The 14,157-nt window shown below is 37.4% G+C and overlaps 1 protein-coding gene across 1 annotated transcript in view; it reads right to left on the bottom strand.

Annotated features, from left to right (window-relative positions):
• UNC13C (unc-13 homolog C) overlaps window positions 1–14,157 on the bottom strand; it is a 133,301-nt gene that overhangs the window by 37,869 nt on the left and 81,275 nt on the right. The window contains exon 19 of the mRNA XM_030955466.1: window positions 11,550–11,635. Within this exon, the coding sequence (XP_030811326.1) occupies window positions 11,550–11,635 (86 nt within the window). The remainder of the gene's footprint in view (window positions 1–11,549; window positions 11,636–14,157) is intronic.

Consider the following 14,157-nt stretch of genomic DNA (forward strand, 5'->3'; position numbering starts at 1 on the left):
TCCATGGCAACCATGGATTTTGGTTGCAAAGTGCAGCAACATCACTGTAGGTGTTCTGAATTTAGATTAGGACCAATAGATTGCTTCCTTAATTTCTGAACATCTTGCACAAGCTAATGTAAATGTGAGCCAGTACAGGATACCTGGATGCATTTTGGAAATCTGTGTCTATTTTCCTTGAGAGAAAGCTAGTGCCATGTTTCCCTATACAAACACATCCATTTTGGGCTTTCTGGAAGACAGATGTAGTAGCTGCACAATATAACTTTTTTGAAAAACTCCACTCTTGCTTTGCAAAATTATTATCCTACAGAGTCAGTCTGGAACTAAACCTGCCAGTTGTGTGCAAATGTGCTCTCTGGAGAGATGATGGCAGAAATACCTGACCATTCTCATAACTGATTTTAGGTAAGGAAATCTCCAATACAGCAAACCTAATGCTGATAATGTTTTTTATTTTGTGCTGCTCCTTTTCTGACACATTCCTTATAATGCAGCATATTTTTATAAACACCTACTTATCAAGTAAGTTTCATAAAGAGGTCATGTTCAGTTCCCATGCTGGCATATTGTATATCACTGTGTCATGCATCAATGAGAAAATACTGATAAGATTCTTGTAAACTGTAACATCTGTAAATTTAGTTTTGTGTATGGGGCACTTTAGCTGCTTTTAGGAATTGCAGATCCAGCAAGTGTAACTTTTTTACATTGTTGATGCCACTTGGGGTGGGGGGAATATCTCCTTAGGGGTGATGCTGTAATGCACATGTGCTTCCACAACAGCCACTGTAACTGCAACCACACTGAAAACTGCATGGAATTGTTCCATCTCACTGCTACCAATCACAGAGATGGGAACCCCCTTTAGGAGACCTCCAGTAAGCAACAGCACTGAAGGAAAAGAGATAAAATCTGCTCCAATGTTATTTGTATACTCAAGAATGAAGAGAGATTGTTTTCAAAAGCTATTACAGGGAATGCATTAATATATGGAAGAGAACTTGGTGTGTGATGAAATCAGCACAACCCTGGTGATGCTGTATCTGGCACGTAATTTAATTGCAGGCAGCAGCTATTTTAGAAAAAATTTTATAAAGAAACATAACAGGAAGGACTATAATCCAAGGTACTTTCCTCACAGGCCTTAACCAAACAACAGTACTTTGGAATCATGTTTGAGTTCTTGTTCATTCTTCCAGCAATTGCTGAAGAAGGCTGAGAAGATTCTCTTAAAACAACAAATAAAAGTCATAATGATGACTCACTAAGCAGAAATATCTACATGACACTAAGGACAATATCATTTAACAAACTGGACTAGAATCTTGTTCACTGCAGAATCCTTTTTTCTTTTTAACCTTGAGGTAATAACATCACTCTGAGTTTCCACGTAATTTTTGATATGTATTAGTTGCTAAAAAAGGAAAAAGGGTAATCTAAAAACCTTCATAAAAAATGAACATGTTAAATATTCAGATAATCAAATTGATATTTTGTTCAACTCTGATTTTCCTTATTTGGGTACAAAAACTCAGAGCAATTTTTTTTCTACAGCAGTTTCCAAGCCAATATTTTTGTAAAAACATATAGTTAAGCTGCCTGAAAGATTCTAATAATATGGTTTTAAAGTATATTTCAAATCTTTATGAACAAGAACTTCAAGGAAATTAGTCTGTAAAATTTAACAAATTGACTACATACACATAAATAGATTTTTCTAAAAAAAACAAACTTGTACAGTTTTCAGGCTTTATAAATAATGTTTCAGGGATTAATAACTACTATAAAAATATCTATGTGTAGCAAATTAATTACATCACAACCAGCTTGTTTGACTGACATACATTCTACTGTTCTACAGTTTATTAAACAGAAATGGTTGAGACTAAGCATATAGGATTTGTGTTTGGATTAGCTGCAAATTTTCCCATCAAAGTTCAGCTGTTATTCTCAACCACTGTGACATAATTCCATATTATTTGCAATAATTACCTACCAATCTTTCTAGAGACTTCCAGCTGCTATCTATTTCTTCCAGAACTGCTGTTTCAGAAAACCTCCTATTTCCAAGCTTGCAGTCATATAATTGGGAAGGGTAATTGGCAACACAAAACTGAGTACAGCTAGAGGAAGCAAAGCTCCATTAAGGAATGATATGGATGGGGTATGCATTGGTATTCCTCCCTCTGAATCACTGTGGAAATGTTACACCAAATGATGCACCTCTGTTTTGGACAAAAGCAGAAGTTAATGTTCAATGCACCTGATCCCAGTGCAATTTCCCCACAATACAGGAGCAGTTGCTATGCCACAGCCTCTTTTATGCTTATAGTGCTCTAGATTTAATCTCTATACTGCTGAAAGAAACCTGAAGCCTCTGATTATATGAATGTAACAGCATACAGGCCACAAATGAAGAAAAAATTTAACTCAAAGTTTGTCACTGATTTAGAAGAAAACATTACATTCCACTAGAATCTCATCCCAGGATTCTTGTACTTTGCTAAAGGCAATGAAAGTCACTGGTTATTAACTGAAATAGACAGTAGAACACAACTAATTGATAATTATGTATAATTTACATTAATTTTTATAATGTGAAATAGTACTGACCTTTCTGAAAGGGCTCTTTGTGTCAAGATGAATATAATAAACCAAAACCTGAAAAACTTCTGTCATTCCCTCCCTTTTCGATAACATTTATCTCTAACTCCCCCTCTAATGCTCCTTTAAAAAAATATATTGTATCTTTCACAACAGACAATCTTTTCTCTGCATTTACTTGAAAATTTTCATCAAAATATCTTTGGACAGTTCACAAACATAATGGACTGCCCCTGGAACATATCTGGGGGCTGAGGAAGCTGTGCAACTGGGAAAATGAAGAAAAAAGAGACCAAGTACACTTATTAAGGCAAGATGCATAAATTAAGAAAGGCATTGTAGATCTTCTTCGAAGATTTCCTTACTATGGAGTCCTATTTCTTCCCTGGACAGAGGAGCTACTGGAGAGGGTCCAGTGGAGGCCACAAAGATGATGAGGGGTCTGGAACATCTCTCTCATGAGGAGAGATTTAGGAGAGGAGCTGGGCCTGTTTAGTCTGGAGAAGGAAAGACTCAGGGGGGATCTCATTAATGCATATAAATGTCTCAAGGAGGGTGCCAAGAGAAGGGTGCCAGACTCTTTGTGGTGGTGCCCAGTGAAAGAACAAGAAGCAATGGCCATAAAACACGAGAAGTTTCATCTCAGTGTGAGGAAGACCTTTCCACTGAAGGTAGCAGAGCACTGGAACAGCTGCCCAGGCAGGTCATGGAGCCTCCCTCTCTGGAGACATTGCAAACCCTCCTGGACACATTCCTGTTGTCACCTGCCCCAGGTGACCCTGCCTTGACAGAGGGGTTAGACTGGATGATCTCCACAGGTGCTGGCCAACCCTGGCAATTCTGTGATTCTGTGACAGAGATCAGGGAAGGAAGACAGCCTGTCATATTCTGAAAGGTGAGGAAGAATGTTCACTGATCTTTTTTTGTCTTCTTGCCTGCAGTGGAAGCTGCTAATCAATCCCTGCCTTAATGCAGTGCACTGTAAAAGCTGATGTGACGTTGCCCTTTACATTCAAGGAGAAGCTCTCCAAGCAGGAGGCCGCGTGCTCAGTGCTCTGCTTTGCCTGACATTTCACAGCAGGTGCAGCAGAGCTCAGGGGCACCTGCTTGGTGTCAGAAAAGGCAGAGATGTACATGTTTCCTTGGAAGAGACAAATGTCTCATGGGAACTTCAAGGGCATCAAACACCAATGTCATATACCACTTAAGAGATGCAACATGTAATATCACGAGGGACGTATGAACCTGCTACAAACTACCATATCTTCTACTCTAAACATTGCATTTGCCATTTTTTACCCACCGTGTTATATTGCCTAAGTGTTTCAGATTACTTAGGCAAATTAACTTTGATATTTTATTAACAATAATCGGTTGATTTTTTTACTGCTTCTTTTTAGTCCTTATTACTTCTATTAGTCTCATCAATTAATTACGACTTCCAAAGCCAAATACTTCCACAAAAGTTCCAGAAAAGTGGATGGGTTAACACCAAAAGGGCAATGCAAGATGTGCAGCATGATTACGCATACACTTTCTCTGTTTTGCTTGCTGACAAGAAAAGACAAATGCCAGGAATACAAGTAAATGAATAAGATCAACCTCAGTATAAATTTCACCCTTCAATATTCTATCAGATTGAAATTTACATACCATGTTACTAAACAGATAATATTCAAAGAATAAACATCTGGAGACAAAATTCTGTATTGAATACAAACAGAAAAAAGCACTTACTTCCAGTGAGCAGAATAATCTGAACTGTGCTTTTTTACAGCTGATGGAATTCTTGCTTTGTATATTTATTGACCATGGAATGCATAAGGAAATGGAAGCTATAAATGAAGCAGAAGAAATAGTCCATCCTATCTGATATGATGATAATTAAAGTCCTACTTCTGAAGAATATGACTGAAATTTCAAATACTTCGTACTGACATTTCAACATCTATTCAAAGTAATAAAAAAAGAAAGTAATGAAAGTAATAAAAGTAATAAAAGAAGAAAAGTAATCCTAATATAGGAATCCAATTTATATTGAATAAGCTTTCATAAAACTCTAATATGTAGAAAAATTGCAAAACAGAGAATATATGCCCCAACCTTGGAAGTGCTCAAGCCAGGTTAGATTGGGCCCTGAGCAACCTGGTCTAGTGGATGGCATCCATGCCCATGGCATGGGGGTTGGAAGTGGATGATCTTTAAGGTCCCCTTGAACCCAAACCATTCCATGTTTTTGTGATTTGATAGTATAATGCTTGAATCTGGGATGGAAAACAGAATAAAGGTAACAAAGAGCACTGCAATAGCATTGGAACTTAACTATTGAATACTCAGCTTTGCATCTTCAATGTAATTTTTGTGATAGATTTCTTCTGTCTACTTATTGCTTAATTTAAAAAAAAAAGTGTCTTTCCAAAAAGATCTGATTCTGTGCTCTTTGCCTCATCACTAGTAGGGAAAGTGAGCATAAAACCTTATCAAACAGGCATGCTTGCATTTTACAAGCAATTAGTAAAATGAAGTACAAACCAGGAAGAATCCAGCAGGAAGATAAATGTGAGGCTGCACTTAAATAATTACCTGTGTTCAATCTGGCTCTGCCTGCAAAGGCAAAACCAGAGAGGTGTTATCTAATTCTCACCCAGCAAATTGCACTTAAGGATTATTAAAAGATAATGTGGAAACAAGCAGTTTTAACAGATTTATCCTATTCTCCTGGGGGTGAAGCAGTATCAAACGTTTAGTTTAGAACTAATGCACTTGCCCATAAGAGAAAATTGACCTCAGATTCTATAGGAGAAAAAGACACAAGTAAAACTCTATGGAACAGTCCTGAAAGTAAAAGACTGAATCTTCAATCTAAGAAAACAGAGACTAGGAGAAGAACAGCTGCTGTGTGAGGAAAGCTTTAAAGCAGTGTCTTAGTAAAAATGGGCAAGATTAAAGATAGCAGAGGTTCCTTGTTATTTTTGATTTTCTTTAACTCAAATATTGTATTCTAGTTGATAAAGAAAGGTATTTCTTTTCCAGAAAGCTGATATTAGTTACTGTTTCTCAATGAAGGAAGTCCAAAATACAAGGGGATTCATTATGTGATTAGCTCACAGAATGCAGGAGGAGGTGCAGCATCTGCATTCCACTGCTGCAGTGTGAGAATTATGCAGCTCCACTCTGACAGAGATAAGGGGAAGAAACTCCTCAAGAAAACAAAAGGATGAAAGTTTTCCCCTACCAGCAGATGCAGCACTGCACTAAACAATGCTGGTCCTTTAAGGGGACAAAGTCACAGTTTTGCTTAGAGGTTTTGTGTGTTTGGGGTTTTTGTTTTTCTTCCCCAGCCATAAAATTAGTTCAGACAAAAGATATAAGTCTAGCTTTTGTAAAAACATGAGACGGAATAAAGTATATCATCTTAGTGATAAAGAACTGTAACCAAGGACAAGAAGGAAGAAGCAGCAACATGTTCTTCTGGGTTGAGATATCTACAAACTCTGGAGGAGGTCTTGCCTGCCCCTGCTGCTACAGGTCATATACAGCCCATTCAGCTGAACAGAACACTTCTCCCTTCAGCTCACTCATTTGTGGAAAAGGCAGGGTCATGTGAGCTATAAATAACGTGTAATTATTAATCAGTCATAACCTATCCAGCATGCTGGTACTAGCATAAGCTGACTAACAAAAATTGCCTTTGTCAGAATTAGGCAATGTTCAGGAAAAGTTTATATACATTTTTTTACAATAAGTGATTACTAGGGTAAGAGCTAATAACAGTGTTTGAGAACAAGAGTAATAGTCATTGGTTAGAAAAAGAATAAATAGGGACACAGCTATCATTATTAAATATAAAGGACAATATACACTGCTATTATTGTGTGACACGTCTTAGACTGAGCAATGAAGACAGGCATTCACTGATGCACTACATTTTTTCTAGTAAATCTGGCACCATCAATACACCTACAGTCAGACACAGAGAAGCTTGAACTTACTAAGATTACTGTAGACTTGTACTGTGGTACTACTCATTGTTCTGATGGTGGTTCAATGTGTAAAATCCAAGAAAATGGGTTAGAGAACAAGGAAATTATAGACATAACAGTCCCAATTGCAAGGTTGTGCCATATCAGAGATCTCTGAGGTAGTTCCAAGCAAGATGATACAGTGCTACAGCACAATATGAAGTATTAACTCAGCCCCTGGGAGCAGTTTTGTCCATTTCATCTGTCTTAATTACTGGGTCTAATAAATGCCAAAAAAATAGTGCCATTTGGCATGGCTGTGGTGCTTTTTGGGCAAGCCTGGAGAGCTCTGCTTTGCCCTCAACAGGTGGATTCTCATACTTAGGAAGCTCAGCCCCTCAGGATGTACAGAGTGTACCTGCTGTTAACAACATCCTTGCCTGTTATGGTAAGTAAAGAACATCTCTAACTCCCCTCTTCCTCTAATCACAGCAACATGCTAGCTTATCTGCCAAAGGAAGGTTTAACTCCAGCTGTAATCTCCTTGACTTTGCCTTCAAAGAGTCTCTGAGTCGCCATAGAGGACTCTTAATTCCTCAGGTGTCTGAAAAGATAAGCATGCAATACATTTGTTGAAAAGTGCCAATGCAGAAATGAGACTGACTAAAATAAAAAATTGATAGTGATGACATCCTGCATTCTTGTGGATGCTGCCTTCTTGTCCTTTACAAAACCTAGTCTCATCTTCCCCCACCTCTGTAGCCTCCCTCTAAACCAAGACTATATTCCATCTTAAGGAGAACTTTGTAAATTGTAAATTTAGAGTGAAAATAGACTTGAAATCTGCCACCAAATGGCGTGAACTTTCTCTGGTCAGCATTAGCCTTTTTGGATTTTTTCTATGCTGTCTCTGTGCTCAGCATCAACTCCTGGACCTGCCTCTTCTCTTTCAAATCACTTAATCAGTTTCTGTCATGGATGAAGTATCTGTCAGAGAAACAGGATAATAGTTTCTTCTTAAGCACTGAAGACAACAGCAAGCTTGAAAAGCAAACCTACATTAAATGCATAAAATGGTGGAATGACTATCTCCTTTTCCTATTTTTATAAGGCCTTCAGCATCTTAGTTCTACAGGATGGAGACTGTCTGTTGCTGTTATTTACACAGCAGCCATCTAATTTCTCGCCTAATTCTGGTCTTGACTTCTGGCCACTACCAGAATTAGATTATCATAATAACAGCAATTAGGATGTTCTCTTTCTAAAAGACTGGATAGTTTCAGACATTTGATCTGACCTATTCAAAAGTTAGAGATCTGAAAGATCTGAACAAAGAAATTTCTGAGGACAAAAAATTAAAAAAAGATACTTTGCAATTGCATGTCTAATTTCAGCTTACTACTCTCTCATCATCTTTTAACCTTTGCATCTTCATCCTTGTAAAGGAAAAGATTTCTTACCACATGAAATCAGTAACAAATCATATACACTGTTGGTAAAACTCTCTCTCTGTTCTCATTTTTTGGCAGCATAAATATGGAATAATTGGGGGATCAGAGAGTACAAAAATATTACCATCCTATAAGATCAGATGTTTGTGTAAACTAATTGCCAAATAATAATCTATAGTGTATCATGCAAACCACTGATGCTTCATGGACAGCCTGCAAAGAAAAAAAAACCCAAAGAGATCAAATCTAATGAAGACAATTCTCAAAGAGAAACATGTGATACCTTTTTCACGTAAAATCTACACATGAAAATAATCCATTAGACCAGAGAAAAGAAATATAACTAGTATGAACTCAATTTGTTAAAGTTTGCATAAAACTTTTAACACTATCCAAAGGCTAAACATTTTAATTAACTTCAATTGGAAGAAAATCTAGAATGGAATTATGAACTCAATACCAGATTTTAGTACAGTTTTGTTTCCAAGATATGTCAGCTTGGCACAGTGTAGTCCTGATCTTGGCAGCTGTGCAGGCTGAACTGTGCTTTGGGATGGCCTTTCCTCCCTCACCAAAACCCGAGCTGTTTCCCCAGTGCCAATTTAGTGCCTAGGTACTTGCAGAGACATGGCTTTGCTCTTCCCTAGCCAAAGGCCTCTGCCATGGCAGCTGCTCTCCCCTGACTTCTCCCTGCCACAGCAGCAGCCTCCTTGCTGGAGTGTCCTCCAAGGACCAAGGGAGGAGAGAAGGCAGAGGGTGTGTGGTGCCAGCTGGTGCCCCTCACTGGGCTGCTGGGTTGTTCTACAAGAGGAGGTGGGGCAGAGGGCACTGCTGGAGAGCAGCAGATCTGCAGTGCACACATCCCCTGAGCAGATCCAGGAGGGATTCAGCTCTACAGGGAGAGGAGAGAGCCTGAACAGCCATTCTGAACTGCACTCAGGAAAAAGGGAAAAAGAATGGGAAGTGGATGCTCCAGTGTCTGCTGTCTTGCTGGTTCCTGAATTTAAAATGATGGGTGCGGCTGGACGTATTTGTGAATACAAAAAGTGGGTAAAACCAGAAACAGGATCTTGGATGAGCTAATCCAATCTTTTTTATCACATGAGCAATCCTTTTGCAAACAATGCTGGACCAGTTCATTGCTTCTTGATTGGATGCAGAAAGGAATCAACTTCGTAGCACAAAAGATGCTGCTTCAGGAGATTAATACTAAATTAGAGTAGGGAAAGATTGCAATCACAGCCCTGGACACTAGGTATGAACAGATGGTAGCCTATGTTAATAACTTGGAAGGCGAGAGTGGCATAGCAGAATGCAATGCATTTTAATGAACTCCATTAAAACCATGAGGACCAACTGTGAACATATTTAAGAGCTTGCTTCTAATCTTATAGAATCTAAAGTAAAAAATATTATTGCCCTCAACAACTGAGTTAAACCCCGTTTGCAGAATATCTATTGAAAGAATTAATAATTCAAATCCCAGCAAAGCTGGGTAGAGGATCAGTATACTGATCTATATTTTTTTACTAGATTTATTGAGGTTCCTGCTTAGGAATGAAATCATAGAAGGTGAAATTTTGTGTATTTATAATAATTTATACTAATTTCAAAATAATAACTTATACTAATTTCATTTTCCTTTAATTATTATTTATACGCAGGAACTGTTTCACTAATGATTCTGGGAGCAGTTTAGAATTCCTAATGCCAACAATGGCATTTAGTCTCCTCAGAAAGTCAGTATCCACAGCAACACAGAAATGAGACCATATTCAGGGGCTGGTCTGGAACATAAAAAGTCAAATGCCTTCTACATCTCCCTCTGCAGAATAAGGATTAATATTAACATTAAAATTTATTTTAAAGTCCTGATTCAGTCCTAACATCCACACTTTATATATTGTATAATTAAGTCTTTCTTCTGAGCTTCTTGTTCTATTCTTTACAACCAAGAAACAAGCCATGACTTGTTCTGAAGCTGCCTTTTGAGTGATCAGTGTGCTTTAATGAACAAATAGAGGGAGTGATGTTTTGTGGATTATTTCCTTGCAGTGCAGAATGTTTATAGTTCAATGGCTAAAGCAGTACAAGCTCTGGGTGCTCATGTGGATGGATGTCCATGTGCACAGTATAACTACACCCCCAAGGTCATGAAGTTGTGGCAGTTGGTGACTATTAGAAATCCTCAGTAATCTGTGTTATCTCTAAGGGAATCACAACACTGAGTTACTGAACAGCAGTTTTCTGATAGCTGCTCCTGACTGACAGCCTCTCCAGATAGAAGATTCCCTGATGGAACCAGGATTATGCTTTAAGTGAAACCAGTGGCTTTCACTTGGTCTTCACATTTCTCAGCTCTTGGAAGCTTTCGCCTTCACTGATCAAACTTAAAGGATGATCTGCCTGACATCCCTTCTCGAACTTGCATTTCTGATTCACTCTGACATGACTATAGAACAGCACTTTGAAACAATAGTTTGAACATCTCCTACCCACATCAAAGATGCCTCATGTCTTCTGTTGTTTTTGTATATATTTTAATTACCTTCCTTCCTTTCTCCTCTGCTGTGCTTAGTATGGAAGTTCCACATCCAAATAACATAATTAACAAAATAAAGTAACACAACAGCAGATGAACAAAACAGTTCTTCCACTAATAGTCATTCTAGCCACTCATCTTTTCACTTTCTTTATCATCATGAAAATCTGCCATGTCATCAAAGCACCATTGCACTGATATTATTGCATTAGACATTCTGGAGAGAATAATATAGAAGTGTATCTTCAAATATTTGGGGTTTTTAATCCTTTATGTCTGTTGAATCACATTGTTTTTTAAATTTAACCTCACATGTTTTTTCTCACCCTTTTTATACTTACTCTGTAGTTAGTAGCAGACTTGACTAAAGACAATGCCAGTTTCATGCAGGTATTTTTACTCGGTTTGCTGCAATAACCATATTTTATTGTGTGTTTGAAGCCATTAGTTGGAGACAATCTGCTATATAGCAAAACCCCATATACTTTAACAATGGTTAACCACAATATCTTAAGAGACAAAATGAAACTGCAGTTGATTCTGCTGGAACTAGAATGAATACATCCTGCCTTTTGAACACAAAAAAGATTTAATTATAAGTGTGTGTTTCCTCCATAATTTCATTCCACAAATGTTCCTTACGGGCAAGTTAGCAATTTTCAGCTAGTGAGAAAAATCGGAATATCTACAGTGCTCTATAGCAAACACAGGTGGGTCTCTTTGGACACTGAAGGTTTTTATCAGATCTAAGAAGCAGCATTTCAAGTCACAATTCTTTTGTGTTCTTCTTTCACAGATAACTTCATATATTCACAGTGAAATGACTTGATTCCTTATAACCCTTCTTTTTCACTAACTTACAAAACATCTTAAACAAGAACACCAGAAAGCTCTAATCACACACAGAAAACTGATGCCAGGTATCACTTGCAGTGGAAATCAGTCTTGCTGAACTTACTAGTGTAATTAATAATTTGTTCTAATTACCTTCCAGAGCATATTTCATGTCCTGGGCAAACAGAGTCCACATGATTTCAGCACTGATTTTTCCCATGTTCAGCTCTTGAGGGAACCTGCAATCAATCACATTACATCACTTCACCTGCTGCTAGGAATGATGCTTACAGCTGCACAACAAAAAGGCAAATATTTCCACAAAATAATTCCCCTAGTATGCACTTAATGTATCTTATGTTTTGTAACAATTATATAAACCATCCAACCTTAAAATAAAAACTTCCCTCATATGACATTTTAAATCAAGAAACATTCATCTATCTTGCAGATGATTCCTCAACTTTTGTTAAATCAGATGGCTTATGAAGAACATGAAACAGTTGGCTCAGATGTTTAGCACCCACAGGTTTTCCTTAATTCCCTTCTGACACTGGAAAAGAGTGAAGCTGTCTGTGAAGCTATATTGGTTTATATACTCATAGAATCCAATTCACTGAAGACTTCCACCTTGATGTATAGATAAAATAACAAAGAATATAAGAAGTAGTGAAATGCAGACTTAGATTCAAAATTTTAGTTTTAGTCTCATGCTTCATGTCATTGAGAAATCCTTTTTAGATACTTTCTGCTGTTATCAGTTAAGTATTTTTACACAAATTTTTCATAGATCCCAGCTGCTTCTTATTCAATGCAAAAGAAAGGCCTTGATCTTTGAGTTATCATTTTCTCTGTTAGCAACTAGCAAAAGCTGGCATTTTAGTGATCAACACTGTGTTTTTGGCATATTTTTGACTTAAAAAAAGGGCTATCTTTAATGCAGGTGTGGAACTGACATTAAAATGAGCCATTCTCAGGGCACAGAGGCAGAGCCAGGCAGGTCAGGCAGATGAAGAGCAGAAAGTAGAACACAGAATGTCCCAGTGGGGTAAAGCAGTTGTTTATGGTACAAGGGTGCAGTGAGAGCCACACAAATCACCCACAGGTCACCAGGAAACATAAAATAAGGGAATGTATTAATGAGGAAATACACAGAGCTGTGTGGCTTTTGTGTTGAGGTTATTACACTATATACTAGCAGAGAATTGGATCCAAAGTATTTTGACCTTTTTGTAAAGCACTAATCAAATTCAGAAAATATTCCATAATAATTTCTGTAAAAATGTAAGAATTTTTAAAGGGCTTGTTGACATAGAAAGAATGAGAATTATGTGCAACTTTAAAGTGGTAGCAGTAGGATCTAAGTAATGTATTCATTTTAGAGACCTATTTGACCCTGATCATATCTGCAATGAAAAAGTACTTAAACAGCTCATTAGCTCTGCCACTTTAATAGGAAGCAGTTGCTAGCTCAGTTCACTGAGCCCTCTTTATGCTAATGACTGCTCAATTAAAGAACTTCATATTAATTCCATTACCACAAAATTAATTTCTGTTCAAAAACTGAAATGTATTTCAGCTGTCTTAACTTCTTTACCTCCAATCCACTCTGAGTTCTCTCTTAGCACCAGACTTGAACTTTGATGGTGTGGCTCTGAGGAAGTATTTAACAGCTGATTTAATATTGACACTGTCTTTTCAGCATATTGCAAGGCTGGCCATAAGGCAAGGCTGGGCCTGATAAAAATGCACTTGTTTGATTAGTGATAAATAGATTTGTCCATGCATTTTAACTTGTGAAAGCACATATACACACACAAACTGCAATTATCAATGTTGATTAAATTAGTTCAACACATCCCACCTGGCTTCAGTTAGGTGAAGTCTAAAACTGGTGCCAGTTTTTATGCTTCTAACAGACTGGTGGGCATTGCACAGCTGCCAGTCATGGGCATGAGGGAACTACCAGAGGGGTCCTTGCAGTTTACTGCATGTGAGAAGTGACAAAGCCAATGCACAACAGAAGTGCACAGAACATTCCACATGCTAAAGAGAAATGGTAACAGAAGCAGCTGTCTTATTAAAGGGAAGGGATAATCAAAAGTCAAATACTAAAGCATCTATATAAGTATGGGATTTTGTATTATTTGTATTTTATCACTTTATTTTTAGGTAAGAAAACCTTTTCAAACTACTTCAAATTTTGATCCATAAGGAGCAAAATATCAGAGAAATCTCTCATGCAAGTCTCTACACATTACATTTTCTATTCTTTGTAAAAGCCATGTATTTTCACATTTTTCAGTGAAGCAAAAGGACAACCAGCAGAGTTCTCTGTCAGTCATTTAGCTGGCTCTTGCTACAGTTATTTCTGCCCCATAGGCCATAATTTTGCCAATTTCTATGTCATTCTTGGAACTACATAAAATCTCAGTTTATCCAGAAGAGTTATGTTGCCTGTACATTACCATATCTATGTATTTGCAAAAATACTAAATTGCATATACAAGACACCCACTTATATCTTCACTCGAGTTTAATTAAGGAAAAATTTAGTGAAAACAGTTCTCATTGGCTAGTTCTAATGAAGGGCAGTATATAAAACCACAGATCAATGGAATGAAATTGAACTCAGCTTAAAAAAATGAAAATAATCAATGTATAAGTGAAACATACATAACCCCCAAAGCATTTATCCCAGACACTCCTGCATGTCTCTAGTTCAACCCTAAAGTCAGAAAATTCTATCATGACAATTAAA

The sequence above is a fragment of the Camarhynchus parvulus genome, chromosome 10 (assembly GCF_901933205.1).
Source record: "Camarhynchus parvulus chromosome 10, STF_HiC, whole genome shotgun sequence".
Classification (NCBI taxonomy): Eukaryota; Metazoa; Chordata; class Aves; order Passeriformes; family Thraupidae; genus Camarhynchus; species Camarhynchus parvulus.